The sequence below is a fragment of the Trachypithecus francoisi genome, unplaced genomic scaffold (assembly GCF_009764315.1).
Source record: "Trachypithecus francoisi isolate TF-2019V2 unplaced genomic scaffold, Tfra_2.0 Lachesis_group19, whole genome shotgun sequence".
Classification (NCBI taxonomy): Eukaryota; Metazoa; Chordata; class Mammalia; order Primates; family Cercopithecidae; genus Trachypithecus; species Trachypithecus francoisi.
The window spans coordinates 19,288,141-19,311,243 of record NW_022681464.1 but is presented as its reverse complement, the minus strand read 5'-3'; the positions used below and the strand labels follow the sequence as shown (position 1 = coordinate 19,311,243).

Genomic DNA, 23,103 nt, shown 5'->3' with positions numbered 1-23,103 from the left:
ATCCTGATGTTTTCATTTAGCCTATATTATAATTTTTCATGTTGTCACTTACAAAATTGGTAATCATTTTTAATGGTTGTTTAATAGTCCATTGACAAATACTATATCATACTTTCTTAGCCATTTCCACATTGTTACCTGGTTGAGTAGTTTTTAGTTTTCTACCATGATCTAAATAACGCTCCACTATTTGCAGGAGCTTCCTTGAGAGAAAAAGAAAAAAAAGGATTAATAATGCTCCAATAAGTATCTTCCTGTATGACATTTTCAGTATATAAATAACTATAAGATTATTTCCTTATGTTATCTTCCTAAAAGTTGACTTACTTTGTCAAAGGATACACTGATTTTGAAGTCCGTTTGCTTTCCAGAAGGGATTCTGACCTCTGTTGATGGGCGTTTGGACTGCATTCTCCATGTGCAAGAAGCTCTTTGTGTACTTATATCATATGACTATTGGGGTCCCACACATTCTAATACAGTGTCCCTAACCAGTTTAGTGGAAGGGGTGGGTCCTGCTCTGTGGCTGGGTAGGTTTGTGAGGCAAAGCTCTCTGAGCCTCATTATTTGTAAGTAATCCTGAGTGTCTGAGCCCATGCAAGGGCGTCAAATGATGATTTGTTTTCTGGGAGTGCTCTGAGTGATGATAGCTAAATACAGTCTGCTAAAGGACATCTATTCTGAAAAACAGAAATCTAAAATTTTACAAATCTTGAAATTTAACTTGTCAGACATGTCTGGAAAATAATCAAATCTCATGTAAACCTCATGGCTATAGTTTTGGTTCAGGGGAAATGTTGGATGAAAACATAAATACATGCACCTCTAAGGAGCAGGCCAGTCCAGAAGGCCTGGGGACAGTTTCTCCTCAATCACTGAACATGCGATGGGATTACATTTAATGAATGAAATTGATATGGAAATACTAAAGTGGAATTTTAAATAAGATGTTTCTTTAGCCAACCATATGGTATTTCTTACCGACCTGTGATGGAATTAACACTAATTGTGCCACCATCTGAGGCAAGAAAAATCTTCATGGTTCAAGTGAAAATGATTTGGATTTTTAATTTATGTTAGCAAATAATTTTAATGTACATTTTAAAAGACAGGAAATGTTAGGGTTTTATTTAAAACCTTTGTCATAAATCTTGCTGCCTAATGGTTTTGGACTTTGGGAAACTCTTCTTATGAGAAATTATCAGAACAAAACAGGGAACAAACCTCTTTAGGTAGAATTATCACTAACAGTGGTAGCATTTCCAGACCTGTTTATCTTGCAAAAATTAAAATGGTTTGCTAAGTCTTATTTACTGACTTGTACTTATTTCTCTATCCTTTTTCCACCACCTTAAACTTCTGCACTTCTTAGATACAGCAATTTTGGCAACAACTCTCTTCACTCCTCAAGACCCTCATCTGGATCCAGTGTGCCCACCACCCCCACATCATCCGTCTCACCCCCACAGGAGGCCAGGTTGGAAAGGTGAGTTTGACAAGCATGCTGATGCCTTCACAGTCCTCAAGTGAGGGGAATCAATTTGATTAAGTGTGGTTAAAGGAAAAATATAAATAAAAGACATAACATGAAGTATTTTCCTTTACAGAACGTTGTCCAAAGCCAGGAATATTTTATCTTTCTTTCCCACTATTTACTAAGCAAATATTTTATTAAAGGTGATATTTTAATATTATTGTCTCATCCCCCTACACACTTTCCGTAGAAAGTATAAAAATATCTTCTAAAATATTTGTGTGAATGTTTTGATTCCATTCCTTAAAAATTGTTCTAGATTTTATGTAAGCTCTGCAATTTGTTATATACACATCAGTTTTCACCATTGAATGATTAAATCTATGTAAATCAGAAATTAGTGGGCCCATTAAGGTGCTGTATAATTAATCCAGGACCTACCAGAAGAGAAAGAATTGTATGGGTACATGGAAGGAATTTAACTTGGCAAGAGTATTAGACCACCAGAAATTAACTGATTATGACTCCCAGAAGCAAATGATTGCCCAAGGATGTGTTTACAAGGGAAAGGTAAGACCTATAATTTTTGAACAGTTAGAAAGTTACCCTCACATGGCAAGAGTGCTGAGTTAGAGAAGGCTGGTTAGGATTCCAGCTCACTCACTTGGAAGTTATTTGATCCCTGAGGGTAAATGCCAATTACACCAACCCTTACCTTAGAGGGTGATTTTGATGAGCAAACAAAAGTCCACTCGGGAGTGCTGTGTGAAGACCACCATGTGTATCTGGTGGGAGGGGGTAGTGTAGGAGATGATGGCATGTAACTTCCAGCAGCTCCTCATTCGTCAGGAATCTAGACATGAGCGACATCAGAGATTACTTACCTCAAATCCCAAATTTAAAACAAATGACCTGTGTTCCACGTTTAGATCCTCTTCTATGTGTATTCTGAAGTGTGTTTTGCTGAGTGCTGCTGGTGATTGGGGGTTTGGTTGGGTTGAGAGCAGGCAAGACCTTAAGCCGGGAGGAAGGGATGGCCAGTGGGGTTTACCTAGTCACATGTCACTGTTAACTTCTCAGATGGTATGTAGATCCTACGGTGTCAAGCTCTCATATTCCACAGTCCAGCATGGCCCTGGGCTGAGCACACTCGGGCTAAGTTAGGTCTTGATAATAAGGTAACCATTTGATTACCCCGAAGACACCCTTACCTGTCTGTAGTTCTATCCTTTACCCTAGGGCACCTCCTGTTGGAATTAGCCGAAATTACCTGTAGTCCTGAAGAGGTCACCATACAGATGACCCTTGTCAAATGGGATGTAAGATTTGGGCCCGAAGTGAGTAATACTGGAGTGTGACTGATAAGACGTTGCACATTTTGCACCTGCCAGGCTGCCAGCTCCTCAGGGACTAGAACCAGATTCTGTTCATTGGTGTGTTCCCTACAGTGCCTGGGGCCTGGCATTAGTAGAGCCACGGTAAACACTGATGGAAGGATGGGGTGACTTAGCTGCTCACTGCTTGGGAACATTTTGGAGGTCTATGAAGTTATAAAGTTATACAGACAGGGGTTCATTTGGCCCACAAGATTACCAAAGCCCTGGGCTTTTGAGGTGTTCTTCCCAGGTTCTAAAAGGGAAGCCCCAGCCTCTGCCTGCTTCTCTACCACTGGAAACCCAGGTCCAGGTTTGAGCTAGAAGATCCAGGATCCTGAAGGACTCCTGTCTGTGTCTCCTTCTTTGCCTGGACTGGCTGAAGTGCCCCTGGGGATAAAGAGGGTGGGCAGTTAAACCAGGAATGGTAGAATTGGATCCTGGGGCCTGGGCGCGGTGGCTCACACCTGTAATCCCAACACTTTGGGAGGCTGAGGTGGGCAGATCACGAGGTCAGGAGTTTGAGACCAGCCCGTCCAACATGGTGAACCCCCGTCTCTACTAAAAATACAAAAATTAGCCTGGTGTGGTGGTGTGTACCTGTTATCCCAGCTACTCAGGAGGCTGAGACAGGAGAATTGCTTGAACCTGGGAGGTGGAAGTTGCAGTGAGCTGAGATTATGCCACCGCACTCCAGCCTAGGTGACAGCAAGACTCCATCTCAAAAAAAAAGACTTGAATCCCAGAGTGCCTTGAACATCCTGGGGAAGAGGCTGGACTTTATTCTGAGACCACTGGAGTGGTCCAAGTTTGAAAACAGGAGACAGGAGGTGACCAATTCTAATTTGTTAGTAGCATAGAACAAGCCACTGGGGTGAGGCTGCAGGAACAAGGGCTGCTGCGAGGCAGTGTCAGAGTCCAAGAGAGAAGACCACGCTCAACATGTCAGTGACTGTGGGACTTGCCAGGAGCAACTGCCTGGAGGGTAAGAGCAGGAGATGCAAAATGAGTGAAGTTCAGGTTTGCACGAATGTGTGGATGTTAGAAACAAGGAACTGGGACGATACTGGAAGAAAAGCAAATTGGGTGGAGACTTCCAACCTCGTGCATGCGAGGTCTAAGGAGCCTGTCCGACATCCAGGAAGATGTTCCAGAGGTCCTGGGGAGGTGTGGACTCACCAGTCCTTGGCTTGAAGAAGGCTCTGGAGTTAAATCCCTCTGAGAGAGCCTGGCATTGAGATGGGGTCACTGGGGAACAGCAGTGGTGGGGTGACTCTTCTAAGTTCCTTTCCTTCTTACAGTACGCTATCGCTGTAGGAACTTGGTTTTCTTTACCATCTACTCTATCCATGGGCAAGTAAGGTAGCTTCTAAGAGTCTATCACCTCCTTTACATTTGCTTGTCTTTTTCACTGACATATCAGATGTACAGTTTTATTAAGACCAGGAAGCCACTGGACCTGGCTATATTACCACTTTACTTATGTTTTGTAAGTGGAAAAAGAAAAAGAAAAATAAGAGGATCTTCTAACTCCAAATCATACTTGTACACCATCACCCAAGAATATTACATCAGTTGCACTTACGATTTTAGACATTTTTATATAGTTTGATTTTTTCTTTTTCATGTTTGACAACTGAATTCTTTGGATATCACCCATAATCTAATTTCACCTATGCAAGTATTTTTTGCCCTATTAAAATGTATGATTATTTTTACTGAGATATGTATACTTTAGCAGAATTTGTAAGATTTGTGTTTGGTATGTTTTATGTATACATATATTTTTAAAACCAAAAACGTACTATATTATGAATAGTTGCATTTCTGCAATGAGGATCCACATCTTCTGTGATCATACCCCTGACTAGTAAACATTGTGCCTGAGCCCCATATAATACTAGAAAGTTCTAGAACTTCATTCCCTTGATTTGGAAAAAAGACTACTTCACTGAAGTCCTGGGATAATCAGGCCAACTAAAACACCCTTCAGGCACCTCGGCCCACTTTGGAAATGCAAGTGGACATCGTCATGAGCTTGGAGTTTTCCATTTCTTCCCCCACAAGTATATTAATGTGTTAGATGTTGATAAAACTTGGAATGATAAATTGACATAGAAAGAAAGTGCTAAAGAAACAATATGGAAAATTAAGTCAAGTCAAGGATATTAAAATGAATCCATCTCCGTATCTCCTATTATAGCTTTGTTAATAGGGCAGTCTTTTAGAAATAGAGTAACATCTTCATGAAATTGGAACTTAAGAGAAACAAAAAACAGAACAAGAAAACCAGAACTATTTGCAAAGGCCCTCAGGAATACAAGATGCAACTGTTTAATGAAAGCAGACTTTTAAAACACTTCACTTTTTGAAAATGTACTTTCTGAGCAGAGAATTTCTAAATATTTTCTTTGTGAAAGAAAATTAAACAACAGGAATATTTAACCATCTGTGTTCAAGTATTCAAATGAAACAAACAAACGAACAACCACACCTCAAGCGTGTATGTAGTTGTGGGGCTTTGGGAAAGGCCAGGCCCATCCTCTTCCCTTCCCTGTAGTGACATCTCCATCTTGTGGACTTTCTCATAAATGGCGGCTGAAGCTTGCCTTGTCAATGTGAGGAAACGGTACGCCCAAGCCCTGGGACTAAAGGTGCGCTAAGACAGTCCTTGTGCTGGGACTAGAGAGGCCACCTAGAGTAAGCCTATGCTGCACTGTGAGTGCTCACTGGGAAGACATTGTAGGAACCTCAGGCCCATACACAGGACGCCAGAGAGGATTTCTCTGTGGACATGCTGTGCTAAAACCCAAATGATCATATGCACTTTAACCATGCATTCTGTTCTCTTTTCCACTGGTAATAGTGCCATTGTTTGCTATAAATGACACTGACCTGCCTGTTTTTCAGATTAATGTCAAGAGCCCTTAGAAGATCTTGAGAATGGTCTTTCTCATAGAGTTGTCCCAGCAGAGTTCTTCCTACTTCCTGTAAGATTATAAACCCAGATATAAGTAACGACATCTCGTTAGGAAGTAAGAATGGATAATAAAGGATGGATAAAGGACATAACCTGTTTTTGTATGTAGTAAGAATACTTAACATGAGATATACCCTCTTAGCAAATGTTTAGGCAATACGTTATTATTAACTATAGGCACTATGTTATGTAGGAGAGCTCTGGAACTTATTCATCTTATGTAATTGTAGCTTTATGCTCATCAGATAATAACTCCTTACATCCCTCTTTCCTCGATCCCCTGGTAACCGTCATTCTATTGTCTACTTCTATATCTTTGACAATTTTAGATGCCTCACATGAGGGTCATTGAGTTGTTTTTTCTCATTGTATTATAGAAGTTCTTTATAAACTGTGATAAGAGTGCAATCATTTTTCTCATTGTTCTTTTTACTTCATTTATTGTGTTTTTACCATATAGAAACATTCAATTTCATGAGTTAATCTTTTCTATTTTCAGAGTTTTGTGTTCCTACTGAGGAAGGCCTTTTCTCTCCTGATGTCTTCTAGTACTTCTGTAGCTACATTTTATAACATTTAAATGTTTTATCTATCTGGAAATTATTTTAACAAATAGTATGAGGCAGAGGTCCAACTTCAGCTTGTTCGTACATTCAACACCATTCATTGAATAACCCTCTGTTTCCCTACCATGTGTCAGATACTAACAGGAATGAAGGTTGTTTGTTTACGTGTCAGTGTGTTCGAACTGTTCTTAGGAGCATCTCCCCTCTCTTTGTGCTGTCTGCCTTCCCTGATCAGCCATGCTGACCTCTCAGGAGCTCTTCCTCCCAGTTTTTGGCTTTACCACTTTCTTCCTGGTCATTGGAAGTGTCATGTGCTGCCATGAAACAGTCCTATTATTGCATCATCTGCTTTTAGGAGGTTGTGTACAGTGATTGACAGTGCTATAGTAAAGAACACAGTCATATTTTAGGAAACTGGGAAAGTGGAAGCCTTCTGTGCTTCTGCGGTGGCTGCTCCTCCCAGCTTAAGCTCTCTCTTATGGGAATCTCACTTGCTGTGATCCCCTTGAACACCTATCTCCACCATGTTTATGGAGACTCCTCCATCAGAATTCAGGTCTCTGTTTCCATGCATTTCCTGCCTCTTTGCAGTTACCGTAGTTCTTCCAGTGATGGCCTGCCAGGCATGCCTTTGGACTACTACCCTGTGTGTAACTTGTGGGTACCTGTGCCTTCTTCATCTTTGTTGCCAATTCCAAGTGGACTGTCTATTCCCTATGAATCCGCATGCTTGTGTCTTCCCATTCTTGTCTGCTTTGGCTTTGATCATTTCCTGCCCTGACCTCACTAGTCAGCTACATGTGCCTTAAAGTTCTACTTGCGTTTTTGAATCACTGTTTTTTGTGGATATGTGATCTGGGTGTTTTCCTGGATCCCAAATGCTTGCTGGCTCTGTTCTATCACTTGGTCAACCCAATACTTAAAAAAAAAAAATTGTCAGTGGAATTGAGAGCCCCACTGTGCAATGGGGTTCTAGTTTTTTAAAAAAATTAAGTTGGTTGATTAAAGTACATTTTTAAAAAACAAACTTCTCTGAGAACATCCCAAATAGAATGTAAAATAATGGGATAAAGGACATTGTCTTTCTGTGTGACACAGTTTATGGTACCCAGTCCACAAATGCCAGTAGGAAACAAGCAGTACCAATGTGGCCTGATTCCCCACCATTCAAAGACGCTGTGTTCTCCTTGGACTGTGCAGAAGCAGTTTTCTCACTTGCCTGCTGCTAGTTCCTGACAGCAGTCTTGTTACAAACAAAAAGAGACCCTGTAAGGCAAAATATGGTCCTTATTAATTGATTGCATTACATCCAAAGTACACAAGAGGAGAAGCACCAGTTCTGCTGAGGGAGTAAGTTCAGAGTGGGGTCTGTCTCACTAATGGTAGCTTCACAAAGTGACTGTGGACACTAGGGGACCTGGGCTGTGCTGTGCTGCAGGACTCTGGGTCCTCAGCAGGTACTAGAGATTCTTTCTTCCACATACATTTTAGATCTGACTTGACTTTTTACCACCATCCCTACTCCTATCTTTGCCATGGTTTCCAGTTGTCACTTGCTACAGTGGTTTTGTACCATTATTGTACAAAGATCACAGAGCAAAAAGGTGTGTGTGTGTGTGTGTGTGTGAGAGAGAGAGAGAGAGAGAGAGAGAAGTTGAGATTGAGATTTCTCCTTCAGAAATATGTATTCCTGGGCTGGGTGCAGAAGCTCATGCCTGTAATCCCAGCACTTTGGGAGGCTGAGGTGGAAGGATTGCTTGAGACCAGCCTGGGCAACAAAGTGAGACCCCAGGTATGGTGGCCTATGCCCATGGTAACACTACTCAGGAGGCTGAGGCAGAAGGATCACTTGAGCTCAGGAGTTGGCAGCTACAGTGAGCTAAGATCATGCCACTGCATTCCAGCCTGGGTGACACAGTGAGACCCTGTCTCAAAAGAGAAAATGTGTATTGCTAGGTCACTGAATGTTTGTTGCCTTATCTCTTTCCCCATTCCTTCCCTCAAAGCCCAGTAATGAGGACTAAATAAGCTTTATTGTTATAATGAAAGGAGACTGAGTTTCCAGTTAATTTTAGAAATTGTGTATATGAGATACACAAGTTTTACATACTCATATATTTCATTCAACAAGTATTTATTGAGTGTATTGATTGAATCAGATCCAGTCCCTGACTTCACAGGGCTTACACTTCAGTGGTCGAAGCAGAAGATAAACAAACCATCTGCAAATAAAGAGTTACTACTGGAGTGAATGCTGTGAAGAAAATGAACCTTCATAGAAGAGCTGAAAAGAGAGAGGCCGTCAAACTGGGGGCCTAGCACAGGTGCTCTGTTGTTGCGGGGGATACCCCTAGCAAAAGGTCTGGGAAACTGAGTCACTAATGTAAAGCAAATTACTATTTGCTCTGAGATTGGCCTGCTGGGGTAGGGGAGGGGAGGTTAAGAGGGGGTTAAGAAAATGGAGTGAGTCCCTATCTTCCTTCAAAACAGGATTTTGCAAATCTGGGAAAGATGGGAGACCACTTGGGATCAATTTAGCATTTAGAGAAGAGGCAAGTGTGCAAAAGAAGAGTGAGCTGGCCTGGAGTGAAGAAGCAGAGAGGAGATTAGAAGAAAGAATTGGCCTCAGTACTGGCCAACAAGGCCTGGGAGCCATGGAACGCAGGAGATGCTGGTGGTAGTCAGTGCTCTGGGAAGCTGCCAGGAGATTGGCAAATTGTGAAGCCAAACGGGTGGACCTGGGGCTGTGACAGGAGAGGACTGACCTCCTTTGGGCCGGAGGACTTACTTGGTCTTAGAGGGTGGAAATTAAGAGGGAATGAGAGAACTGGCAAGAATTGCTGTATGCCAAAGTCAGGGCCTACAAAGGGGCCAGTGGACAGGCTGAAGCATGACAACAGCCAGGGCCTGGAGAAATGGCTTCATGCTCTAGATGTGAGCCAGCACAGTAATGTGAGACTCCATGTGGGACCAGTCTCCACAGCACACTGTGTGAGCCCTGCTATTCCTTCCCATGGCGAAGGAGCTCAGATCTGCACTGAAGCAGTGTGTGCAACAGGCTGGAGAAGAGAAAGCAAGAGGGAGACTGAAATGTACATCCAGCCTCTGATGATGGCTGTCTTCAGGATTGTAGCAGTGGTGATGGAAAAAGCTACCTGTTTGTTGGAGATGCCTCTGAGGCTTGCTGGTTTCATCATGAAAGCTAGGATATGACCCTGAAGCTATGGAGGAAGATTCTTAAGTTTCCTTGTTTAGGCCGGGCGCAGTGGCTCAAGCCTGTAATCCCAGCACTTTGGGAGGCTGAGACGGGCAGATCACGAGGTCAGGAGATCAAGACCATCCTGGCTAACATGGTGAAACCCCGTCTCTACTAAAAATACAAAAAATTAGCCCGGCGAGGTGGCGGGCGCCTGTGGTCCCAGCTACTCGGGAGGCTGAGGCAGGAGAATGGCGTGAACCCGGGAGGCGGAGGTTGCAGTGAGCTGAGATCCGGCCACTGCACTCTAGCCTGGGCAACAGAGCAAGACTCCGTCTCAAAAAAAAAAAAAAAGTTTCCTTGTTTCAGGGCAAGCATATGCCTTTTACAGCTGGGCATAACTTACAGTTATCTCTTCGCCTGTATCATTAGACAAGGTGATCCTCAGTTTGATAACCATGTTGTGAGGACAGTCTCATTGCTTAGCATCATTTCAATGCCATTTTATTATTATTTTTTACCTCTAAGTCTTCATATTAAATTATCTACTTGTGCTAATTCAGTGCTAATTTCAAATATCAGATACTTTCTGAACTTAGTTTTTACTTTTGTTAATATTTACTTTTTAAATAGGAAACATCAAAGGTTTGCATCTTTCACAAATTGTATTTCACAAATACAACTTCACTTAACTTGAACTTACCAAGGGATGTTTTTTAAAACAGCTTTTGCAGTAAAATGGACATGCAAGAAACAGCACCTAAGTTTTGGCATTTGTGTACACCAGTGAAACCATGACCACAGTGGAGGTGTGCATATCCATCACCCCAAAAATCTTCTCCTACCTCTTTGTGATTATTGCTGCCCTTCCCCATCCCTAAGCAACCACTGATCTGCTTCTTCATTGTAGATTCATTTGCATTTGTGTTTTTAGCATTTTATATAAGTGTAATCAGGCAGTATATACTCTTTGAGGGGAGTTGACTTCTTTCAGTTAGCGTAATTGTTTTGAGATTCCTTCATTTTGTTGTGTGTTTCAATAGTCCATTTATTTTGATTAGTATACCATTGTGTACATAAACCATAATTTGTTTCTCTGTTTACCTGTTGATAGACATTTGGGTTGTCTTTGTATATATATGTGCTTTCATTTCTCTTGAGTAAATATAGTCATTCATCACTTAATGACGGGGATATGTTCTGAGAAATGCAGTGTTGGGCAATTTTGTTGTACAAAAATAATAAGGGACTATTCTGAACAATTATATTCCAATAACTTTGACAACTTAGATGAAATGGAAGAATTTCTTGAAAGACAAAAACTACCAAAACTCACTCAAGATGAAATAGATAATCTGGTATGAATTAATATAAGATAAACAAAGATAAAGACATTGAATTGGTAGTTTTAAACTTTCCCATGAAGAAAGTTCCAGTCCCAGATGTCCTCCTAGGCTATATGATATAGCCTGTTACTCCTAGACTGCAAACCTTACAGCATGTAACTGTACCAAATACTGTAGGTGGTTGTAACACAATGAGAAGTATTTGCATATCTAAACGTAGAAAAGGTATGGTAAAAATACAATATGAAAGGGAGAAAAATGGTATATCTATATAGGGTACTCACCATGAACGAAGCTTACAGGAATGGAAGCATGAACATGAAAGCCTAGGACATTACTGTACATCACTGTAGACTTTATAAACACTGTATACTTAGGCTACACTAACTTAATTATAAAAGAAAAGTAGTTGTGCTACAGTGTTATGGTGGTTATAACATCACTAGGTGATAGCACATTTTCAGCTTCATTGTAATCTATGGAATCACTATCTTGTGGTCCATTGTTGACTGAAATGTTAAATAGTGCATGATTGTTACTAAAAGTAGAATCGCCAAGTTTTATGGCAGGTGGATGTTTAGCTTTTAAGAAATTGCCTATCTTCCAAAATGGCTGTACACCAGAGTAATGCTCACAAAATGAGAGGAAACGTACTCCTTCCTCTTCAGCTTTCTAGAAGAGGCTGCATAGAATTAGTACTACTTCTTTCTTAAATATTTGATAGAATTCACCAGTGAGGACATCTGGAACTGGAGCTTTCTTCATGGGAAAGTTTAAAACCACAAATTCAATGCCTCTAATATATATTTATCTTATATTAATTCATGTCAGATCATCCATTTCATCTTGAGTGAGTTTTAGTAGTTTTTGTCTTTTAAGAAATTCTTCCATTTCATCTAAGTTGTCAAAGTTAATGGAATAACATTGTTCAGAATAGTCCCTTGTTTTTTTATTAGTATCTGTAAAATCTGCAGTGATCGTATTTCTCGTTCTTAATATTGGTAATTTGTGTCTTCTCTCTCTTCTTTCCAATCAGTCTGGCTAGAGATTTATCAATTTTTTTTTTACTACTAACAACCAGTTTTTTGTTTCGTTTAATTTTTATCCTATTTTTTCTGTTTCTTTGTTTTATTTTCTTTCTTCTGCTCACTTTGGGTAAAATTTGCTCTTTTTTTCAGTTAGGAGATGAGGTCATTGATTTGAGACTTTTTGTCTTTTCTAATATAGTCTTTCAGTGTTACAGATTTTCCTCTAAGGATTGCTTTTGCTGCGTTCCACAAAGTTTCATATGTTGTATTTTTATCTTCACTTAACATGCTTCTTAATTTCTCTGTCAATTTTAAAAGTCTTTACCCCATGGGTTATTTTAAAGTATTTATTTAGCTTATAAGTATTTGTGGATATTCCAACTATCTTTCTGTTACTGATTTCTAATTTAATAAAATTGTGGTCAGAGAACATAGGTTATGTTCTTGGATACTTTTAAGTTTATTGATATTTGTTTTACAGCCCAGAATAGGATCTGCTGTGGCAAATATACTGTGTACCCTCGAAAAGAATATGTATCCTGATGTTTTGGGGTGAAATGTTCTGTAGATGTCTATTTGGTTGTTGGTATTGTTCTAGTATTCTGTATCCTTAGTGCTTGTCTGTCTTATTCTGTTACTGAGAGAATAATAAATTGCATTCTATAATTTTGATTTTTTAAAATATATTGCTGTTCTATTAGTTTTCCCTCATGTATCTTGAAGCTCTTTTATTAGGTGCATAAACCTTTACAATTGTTATATCCTACTGATGGCTTGACTCTTTTCATTTGAAATGACCTTTATATCTAGTAACATACTTGATTCTTAGGTCTACTTTATCTGATATTAATATAGCTTCCCCTTTAAAAAATAGTATTAATATGGTATATCTTTTGTATTATTTGAACTTAAATTAGGTTTTATTTTTCTTGTAGGCAACATAGTGTTGAATCTTGTTTTTTTTTTTATCCAGTCTGATAATCTCTACCTTTTAATTGGACTATTTGAACCATTTATTGTGATTATTGATTTGTTTGAGTTTATACTTTTTATTTGTTCCCTGTTTTTTTCCTTTTTTATTCTTTCTTCCTTTTGGGGGATTGTGTATTCTTTATTAGTTCATTTTATCTCTTTTGTTGCCTCAACAGCAATAAATGTTGTATTATTTTAGTGATTGCATTGGGGTTTATAGTATACATTTTAGCTTATCATAGTCTACCTTTAAGTGATACTATGTATTTCATGCATAGCATAACAACCCTGCAACAACACACCTTCACTTTTTTCTCCCAGCCTTTATGCTACGGTGATCATGGATTTTACTTTTACAATATTGTCAACTCCACAGTACACTGTTACTATGTCTGCTGTAAGCAACTGATTATATTTTAAATATATTTAAATATAAAATAAGGCTTATATTTACTTGTGTCATTATCTTTTCTAATTCTCTTTTATTTTTGTGTAAATCAGGATGGCCATGTGGTATTATTTATCTTCTGCCAACATTTCTTGTAGTGCAGGTCTAGATAATGAATTATCCCTGTTTTTATATGTCTGGAAAAAATCTTTATTTCACCTAAATTTTTGAAAGATAGTTATTGCTAGGAAAAGAATGATAAGTTGATAGGTTTTTTTATTCTTTCATTACTCTAAAGATGTTGCATCGCTTTGTTCTACCTTACATTGTTTTTGATGATAAATCTTCTGTTTTTATTTTCGTACCTCTGCATTAAATGTGTCATTTTTTTTTTTTCCTTCGGCTGCTTTTAAGGTTAACTCTCTCATTGGTTTTTGCAGTTTGATTTTGATATGGCTTGGCATAGTTTTTTCAGTTTCTTGTGCTTGGGACTTGAGATTCTTGAATCTGTGTGTTTACAGTTTTCATCAAATTGGGAAAAATCTTAATGCTTATTTCTTCAAAACTTTTTGGTACTTTTTACCTCCCCTTTCTTTTGATAACTCCAATTGCATGTATATTGGGTCATTCGAAGTTTTTGCAAAGCTTACTGGTGGTCTGTTGATTTTTTTCAGTATTTTTTTCATTTTGCTTCATTTTGAATGTGTTTCATTTTGAATAATTATGTTGCTTTATCTTCAAGTTCGCTAATTAATTTTCTGCGGTGACAATCTACTGTTTCAACTGGGCTCTTTCTTAATACCTTTCATAGTTTAACATGTTAAATATTTTCTCTAGCTTCTTGAATATGTGGACTATAGTCATAATAACTGTTTTTTCATTCTTCCCAACTAATTCTATCATCTATGTCATTTCTGGATTGGTTTCAGATAATTTACTTTTTTCTTCTGATTATGGCTTGTATTTTCATACTTTTTTTTTTTTTTTTTTTTTTTTGGAGACGGAGTCTCGCTCTGTCGCCCGGGCTGGAGTGCAGTGGCCCAATCTCAGCTCACTGCAAGCTCCGCCTCCCAGGTTTACGCCATTCTCCTGCCTCAGCCTCCCGAGTAGCTGGGACTACAGGCGTCCGCCACCTCGCCCGGCTAGCTTGTATTTTCATACTTCTTTGCATGTTTGGTCATTTGTTATTGGATGCCATATTTTGTAAATTTGATCTTGCTGGGTGCTGGATGTCTTTGTATTCTTATAAATATTTTTGAGCTTTGTTCTGGGACGGGCTTAACTCAAAGTTTGATCCTTGTAGGTCTTGCATATTTAGCTTTGTTAGGCAGGACCAGAGCTATGTTTAGTCCAATATGTTTCCACTACTGAGGCAAGACACTTGTTAAAACTTTAACCAGTTCCTTCTGAATTATGAGGTTTTTCTCTGTAACTGTTGGAAACAGGCAGTACTCTCTGCCTTATATAATTTCCAGGCACTGTTTGCTCTAATTCACTTGGATAGTTCTTTCACTGGCCACAGATTACTTTTTACACGCATATGCTGAACAATCCTCACCTAGTTACTTGAGGAAAACCTTCTGCAGATGTACAGAGGCGTGTGTGTGTTTGTATCTCTCTCTCTGTATAGACCATTTCTGGTATGTTACCCTGCCACTGTTAGCCCCATTGGCCTCTCCAGATGCCAACTTTGTCTCCTCTACTCATGGAGACTTCCAGGCTCTGCCTGAGTTTTCCCTTTATGTACCACAACCTGCAAACGTTCTCTAATCAGTAAGCTAGGGCTATCATGAGAATCACCTCCTTTGCTTTTCACCTGTCAGGAATCACTGACCTTCACCACCAGTTTTTTCAGTGCTGCTGTTTCATGGATTTTGTCTGGTTTTTAGTTGTTTCAGGTACAGGTAAATCTGGTTCCTATTACTCTAAATGGACTGAAAGTAGAAGTCCAAGAGCTTTCCTTTTTTCACCACTGAAATCGACTCCAATTCGATGTAGAAAGTTGGATGGGTTCAGTGTGCCAACTTTTACTTTATAGGGAAACTTTTATTAGAAAAGCTAATTTCCGTAAAGAGACAAAAGAAAAAAAGCATCATGAAAATGATAGGTTTCATTGTCCATAAATTTGTCCACTTGCTACATGTGTTTTTGTGGCATTGCTCACATCACTGAAGTAGACAACAAAATTCAGTCAGTGAGTATTGATGGCACTCAGACACAATTACTGTGGGGGAAGGAGGAGAAGCTGGCGACAGGGACTGTTTCTGATGTGCTCCCAAAGGGAACAAGGGAGTAAGCCATGCTGGAAACAATGTTCATTCACAAAACAGTGAAGGAACGAACCAATCATTTGTGATGATATGCCGAAAGGACACATCCAGGAGTCTGGAGAAATAAAGAGCGGTGTCCACTGTGGTCATCAAGGGAGGTGTCTTGAAGAACTTGGGTAGAGAGGAAGTGAGATACCACTAGGCAAAGGAACTAGACTTCTTTGGGGACCAGGATGGTGAATGGCTTGATTGGCATGGAGGTCATTTTAGGGGACATTTTAGGGTACAGTGGGATATGAGTTTAGCTAATAGGTCATATTCTAAGATGATTTTAATTGCTGCAACATTTCAGATTTTATTGGAGTCCACCAATGAAGTGTCAACTTCCTCAGACTGAAATAGAGAAAATATTTTCAAAACCCATCCTGTTTCAGTCAGCTTTTAACTACATAAGAAATCACCAAAACATAGTGGTTTAAAACAACAACTATGCATTTACCTCATGATTTTATGGGTTGGTAATTTTGGCCAGGCTCACCTTGAACAATTACACTGGTCTCAGCTGGGTTAACTGAGGTGTTTGCAGACAGCCGGTCGTTGATCGTCTCACTTGATATCTAGCAATTGTCTGGCTATCAGCTGACTTGATGGGGCAGCTTGGCACCATGCCTCATGGCCCAGCCACCTCGCCCAGACTTGTTCAGATGGCGGTGGTGTAGGGTTCCCAAGGGCAACAAGGGAGCAAGCCCTGGTGTGCAGACACTTTTCAAGCCTCTGCTTGAATTGAATCATATTTCTGATTGCTACATTGGCCAAAGCCAGTCACATGTTCAGCCTAGATTCAAGGGAATGGAGAAAGACTGCTTTTTCTTTAAAGGAGTTGCTGCAACGTTCTGTGTCTATTGTTATAAGATACTGTGTGTCTGCTAAAAATTTATTGTGTAATAAACAAATAGAAGAGTGACCCGCTGACTGTTGAGTTTAAAGTTACTCACTTTGTTCAAAAAGTAATTACAGGCTATCTGACAGACTTAAATTATATTTTGAATGGTTCTTAAGTGTTTTAAAAAGTGAAACTAGTGTACTTTCTCGTTTTTTAATCCTTTTTTTCTGAGCTTAGCTCAACTGAAAAATCTAGTATATTTTAATCTCTCCTATTTGTCTTAGCCTTATCTTTATAAAGATTTCCTGTTTTATGTTTAGTCTCTTGCAGGTAATTAGTTAAACAACATGCCAACTCGTCATCGAAAAAGAAAGACCGTCATTGACAGAAAATCTCCCCCTCAGCTTTTGGTCATCTCGCTCTGTTGTCTTTGCTCAGCCTGGGCGGTGGGTTTGTTCTGTTAAGAGCCAAGAGACATTCCAAACTACTTAAGATGGAGATAGGACTAGTTGTCTTGCGTTGTTCTGCTGGCAAATCACTTTTCTATTAAAAAGGCAAGAAGTCTTAGAAAAAGGAGAGGTTACTGTTGATGCGTTTAAAAACCTCATTGTGTTATGGAACAGATGAACTGTTTGTTTCCGAATCTAAGAAGTTCTTCTCATTATCAAGTATATAATTTTGGTTCTTTCTGAAACGAGCCCTTTTATGATTCAAGTTTGTATAATGGAAATAATGTTGAATCCCTATGGAAAAAACAATGTAAGTCATGGACTTTACCTCTCCCCCTCAAGAGTAGTGGGAACCTGAGTTAAGTATTCCTAATCACCACTTAGTAGGTTTTCTGGGTCCCTGACAAGAGTGAATGCTCTCACAAAGCAGGCAGAGGGAGAGGCACAAAGAAATGGCTGGAGACCACATGTGAATTTAGCCTGGACAGGGGTTCCTCGATCTGCCCTCCGCACTCAGTGGGAAGGAGGGAACTGCAGGGCATTCCTGAAGCTAACCCAAAGTCAGGTGGGGAGTGAGTAGCCACAGCTGCCTTAGGACTCCTTTCTTCTGTTGCATCCTGCTCTCTTTCCATTCCATTGCTTCATGGACAGAAATCCCTCTCTGAGATACATATGTTAGAGGGATATATATTAAATATTAGTTTAACACATATTTAAGGGATATGTATATCCCTCTGATATATATTTTAGTTCTTTCTGAAACTAATCCTTTTTTTATTCAATAATAAAATATTGTGTTTTATTCAGCATGGAAATGCTGAATTCCTATGAGAAAAACAATGTAAGTCATTAACTTTACCTCTCCCCCTCACATATGTGTTAAACTAATATTTGGATCTAAAATTTCAGTCTGCCATTGATTTCCACTACGATTTCAGAGTATATTTTCAAAAGGAAGGAAAGTCAAAAATTCTGATACTGGTTTTAGGCAACTTTCTATTGCTTCTGTGGTGAACTCTGAACAATGAACCCTGAGTTTTGGTGACACTGACGCCCTGGCTTTCAAGTTCGCATGCCTTATGATGCACCTGTGTTTTCTCTCACAGCCCTGATGCAGTGACAGCCTCATGACTAGAAACAGTGCTGAGGGGTGAATCCAGATTTATACACCAGGGAATGCAGATCTTTCACCCTCAATTTTGTGACAGTCTTGAGGGCCTTCTTTTAAAAATTTATTTTTAGGCCGGGCACGGTGGCTCATGCCTATAATCCCAGCACTTTGGGAGGCCAAGGCAGGCAGATCACGAGGTCAGGAGATCGAGACCATCCTGGCGAACATGGTGAAACCCCGTCTCTACTAAAAATACAAAAAAATTAGCCGGGTGAGGTGGCGGGTGCCTGTAGTCCCAGCTTCTCGGGAGGCTGAGGCAGGAGAATGGCGTGAACCCGGGAGGCGACAAAAGCTTGCAGTGAGTGGAGATCGCGCCACTGCACTCCAGCTTGGGAGACAGAGCGAGACTTCGTCTCAAAAAATATATATATATATATATATTTTTTTTTTTTTATTTTTTTGAGAGACAGAGTCTCGCTCTGTCACCCAGGCTGGAGTGCAGTGGCATGATCTTAGCTCACTGTGGCCTTGAACTCCTGGCCTTGAGCAGTCTTCTTGTTTCACCTTCCCATGCCCTTCCTGTTCACTGGTGAAGATGCTTGTCAATTTTGATGTTATTTATTCAGCAACTAGGTGTCTGGTTGGACTTTAAATTCCCTTTGTGGTTCTTCTTGCATTCTTAAAATGGAGGTCAGTGAAACTCTTTGGATGAGCACAGTTTCAGTGACTTGCTGAGTGAGAGCTGAAGTTCCTGGAACCCCTGTCACTTGGCTAGGAGAATATGAGTACAAGTAACATTAACTGAGACAGTGAGGGGAGTGTCTTGGGGCAGCTAAGACACTTCACATGAAGACAAACATGTGAAGCTGTCACATGCAAGCACCTGCCCCTGGGAGTAAGCTCTGGGATAAGATGTCACAAACTCTCATGCAAAGAGGAAGATTTGAGAATATGATGCACACTGCTCTGGATTTGACCCTTCTAGTAACATTTTTTTCCTCAAAAAATTGAACTTGAAATTTACTATTACTTCTGGGGATTTTTGAATGCCAATACAATTTTTTGTTGACCTGCATTTCCTTTTCCTGGAATCTTAGGCCCCTGTGAGCTCAGTGTCTTACCAGTGATGGGAGGCTAGGGAAGAACTACCATGATTTTCAGCACACTGGGTTGTCAGCCATGGGAGAGGCCTCCTGCACACCTAGGGAAGGCTGGCTAGTCATGTCCCCACCCTCCATGGCCATCTCCCTGCACCAGAAATCAGGGTCAGCCGGGTGTCCCTGGCCATGCAAGTTCTTAGCTATGTCCTCTGATGCTCTGCCACTCACATGTCTCAGTTCCTTCCCACGTGGTCTCCTCTGTTCCTTTGCTTCCTGCTGCCAGCCCCTTTCTCTCTTCATAGAGTCAGCATCATTTTTTTTCTCCCTACAACTTTGGCTCCTTCTCTACTTTGTCCTCTCATGCTTTGGTCTTATACAGGGTCACCAAGGGTCTCCCCACCTCCAGGCCCTTTTGCTTTTACTTCTGTCAAATGTACATTCTTTCTCCCAGTGCACAGCCCTGAGACATGACTATGATTAGCTCAGCCTTCTGTGCCAGGAGCCTTGCGTGCCGCTGGATAACCTGCCTTTTGATGGGCTGCCTTTGGGGCAGGCACCCACCCTGCATTCACTCAGCTGTTGCCAGTGGGCAGGGTCTAGTGCAAAAAACTCCTTCTCTGTAGGTCCTTACCATACATGTTCCCTTAGAGAATAGGCTGGGGGTCCGGGAGCAGTGAGACTAGCGTATACATATTATTCTGACTTCATGCATCCTGTTTATTCAATCATTAGTTGATTCATCAGACAGTGAGGCTCTTCTGTGTGCCAGGGTAGAGATGAATGAGAAAATAAGATCTGACCCCGAAATGTAAGCTGCTAAGAAAAAATGTGACACATATATGGAAAGAATAAAGACTGAATTCAGGGTAGTGGCCATCTCTAGGGAAGAAATGAACATGTACTGTGACAAATGCTGCTGGAATGGTGCTTTACTAAGTACCAAAGGTGTGGAGAGGGGAGGGGGCATCAGTCAACCTGGGGCTCTGGCCTGACAACTGGTTTAAAAGCCCAGCTCTGCTGTGTCCTAATATAATTTCTCTGTGCCTCTGTTTCCTCATATATAAAGAAGGGGATAATTAACAAACTTAGCTCTTTTAATCCATGTATTATTAATAGGTGTAAAGTAACTGGTACACCATATCATTTCCAGAAATATTAACTATTATTACCAACAATTACCAACCATATTTCAGTAGAATAGAGCTCCTGTTCCAGATGTCCCAGAGTGGGAGGCTCTCACCAGGTGCGATTTTTGGAGCACACCCTGGGGCCTGGCAAGGTGAAGATTAAATATTATAATTCCTCTCCTTTAGAGTATATTATCCACTCTCTTATAAAATCTCTCTGGCCTCTTGCCACCTGCATTCCCATGTGACTTCACTCGGTTGCAGCTGTGTTGGGCATAACTGCAGATGACTTTAGCCTTCCAGGTGCACGCTGAGCATGGCATGTAGTCCTGATGACTGACCTAGCTGGGTAGCCATGACGGGAAGCCTCAGCTGAAACCCCTGGCCCACCGGAGTCCATCAGTTTGGGAACTGCCAGTATCATTCTCCAGACCTGGCCTTGGGGACCACAGCACAAACCCCCATCCTATCCCACTCTTGCTTTCTGCAAATTTTCAACACCCAACATAAAGTAATAGCTATTGAGTGCTTACTATGGCCTAGATGCTATTCTAAGCAAATTCTCATTTAAACCTTAGTACTTTATGAAAAATCATTTATGTAAAATGATTATCCTCATTTTACAAATAAGTAAACTGAGGTTTGGAGAGATTCAGTGAGCAGCCACACTCAAATTTTCTCATCCCAAGCCCTGTGCTCATTCCTTTATGTCATGATTGTAACAACTTCCAATCATTGTAGGTATTTTCCTGGAAGAATATGAAAGATAAAAATCTGTTAAGTATGCCTTTTTAAAGAAAAGAGTTGGTCGGGCGCGGTGGCTCAAGCCTGTAATCCCAGCACTTTGGGAGGCCGAGGCGGGCGGATCACAAGGTCAGGAGATCGAGACCATCCTGGCTAACACGGTGAAACCCCGTCTCTACTAAAAAGTACAAAAAACTAGCCGGGCGAGGTGGCGGGCGCCTGTAGTCCCAGCTACTCGGGAGGCTGAGGCAGGAGAATGGCATGAACCCGGGCGGTGGAGCTTGCAGTGAGCTGAGATCCGGCCACTGCACTCCAGCTTGGGCGACAGAGCGAGACTCCGTCTCAAAAAAAAAAAAAGAGTTTACCATGCCAGCATGAATTTTGGTGCCTATCTTTTTAATGACAATTTGGGATGTCCATCTTCTAATAGAAGCAAAGTTGCTTAGATTCACCTAGGACAGACAGGCTTCTCCTCCTGCTACAGTTATCTGTTATTTAGGCAAGAGAATTAATCTTTCATTACTCATGGCATTTTACTTTATTTCAGGAAAAGAAGAACTGTTCCTCATTACTTCTAGTTAGAAGCTCACATTTCCATTCTCTCAGTACTGAAATGATTAAAGAAAGGGCCTCCAGGTGTTGTTAATGCTGCCTGCTGTTGTGTTCACAGGTGAACTCTGGCCTAAGAGCCAAGATGGGATCTGCTTTTGCAAGGTCCAAGTGTGCAGGAGGATGAACTGCCTATCCTTTTTTTAGAGGCTCCCAATAAGGAATGACAGCTTTTACTTGACTAAATTGAACCCTACTTAAGTTTCTCAAGTTCTAATACTCGTCCAATTCTAAACAATTTTAAACAAGCTCTATTGTTCTCATTTTTAAATAAGGAAATGGTGTTAAGATCTTATATAAAGAGGCTTCATTGTGACCAGGTTTAGCTACTAATGGCCTATTATAAAGGTTGAGATATTTAGAAGAATGAGCTGAAGTCACAAGTGTAAGGGGAATAGCAAGGACCTCATTTTGCTCCTCACTTAAGAGCGTAGACCAGCAATGTTGCTCCTCTCTCTCCCCTCTGGGAAGAGAACTCAGAAGGTGAGGCTCCTAGTGCTGGAGCACAACACACAGGGCAGGCTTTAAAACTGGGCTGAATCAAAGTCCTCACTTAAGGGAAATTATTTGGCTCCTAAAATAATTCTCCTGTATAAATAGACAACCCTATTTTTTGTTGTGTTTCTGAATTCTAGAACTGGATATAACTATTGATGTTCAGTTAGCTTGGGGTTTCAAAGACATTTGATATACAAGTTATTTATATACCTAAGAAGGACTTTTATTTATTTACGAGAAATAGAATGGCTTTAAAATATATATTCAGGGCTTACAGAAAATTTTAGATAAATCTAGAAAGTTGTAGAGCAATAAAGAGTATCAGATATAAAATTGAAACCTTATCCCTTTGATTTCCCTTCTTCCCCAGAGATGATCATTCCACTGAATTTGGTGTTTATTATTCTCATATATGTTTTTGTTTTTACGAAATGTACGTGTATCACTAGTATGTAGATTTGCCATGTGTGTATTTAAACTTCATAGAAATGATAAAATACGATTTCTTTTATTCAGTCTACTTTTCACTATATATTTTGCTTTTGGGAATTGCCCATGTTCATATCAGTCTAGTTATTAATTTTCACAGATGTAGGGTGTTCCTTTCTAAAAACAAACTATATTTTGTTTATTTGTAGGTATTTATGTTATTTCTGATTAACCACCAGCAAGTAATAAAAACACTGCAACATATAGAATTCTTTACCATACATGTCTGTCTTCTTTATGCACACAAAAGTTACTTTCTAGATAAACCTAGAATTGGAATTGCTAGGTTTTAGGATATATACATCTTCAAATGCATTAAGTGTTTTTTTCAAAATGATTATATTAATTTAGACTTCTACAAGCAGTGTATGAGAGTTATTCTGTGCCAATGGGTTAGTGTCATCAGACATTAATTTTTGTCAATTTTTAATCTGATAGGTGTGAAACAGTATATCACTGTGGGTTTTGCTTGCATTCCTTTTCCCTGATTTCTAGTGAAG

At 40.1% G+C, this 23,103-nt stretch overlaps 1 protein-coding gene across 9 annotated transcripts in view; it reads left to right on the top strand.

The window, feature by feature from the left end:
- Nucleotides 1-23,103, top strand: part of FHOD3 (formin homology 2 domain containing 3) — a 492,791-nt gene that overhangs the window by 368,596 nt on the left and 101,092 nt on the right. For all 9 annotated transcript variants that reach the window (XM_033177891.1, XM_033177890.1, XM_033177884.1 and 6 more), the window contains one exon: nt 1,373-1,486. In XM_033177891.1, the coding sequence (XP_033033782.1) occupies nt 1,373-1,486 (114 nt within the window). The remainder of the gene's footprint in view (nt 1-1,372; nt 1,487-23,103) is intronic.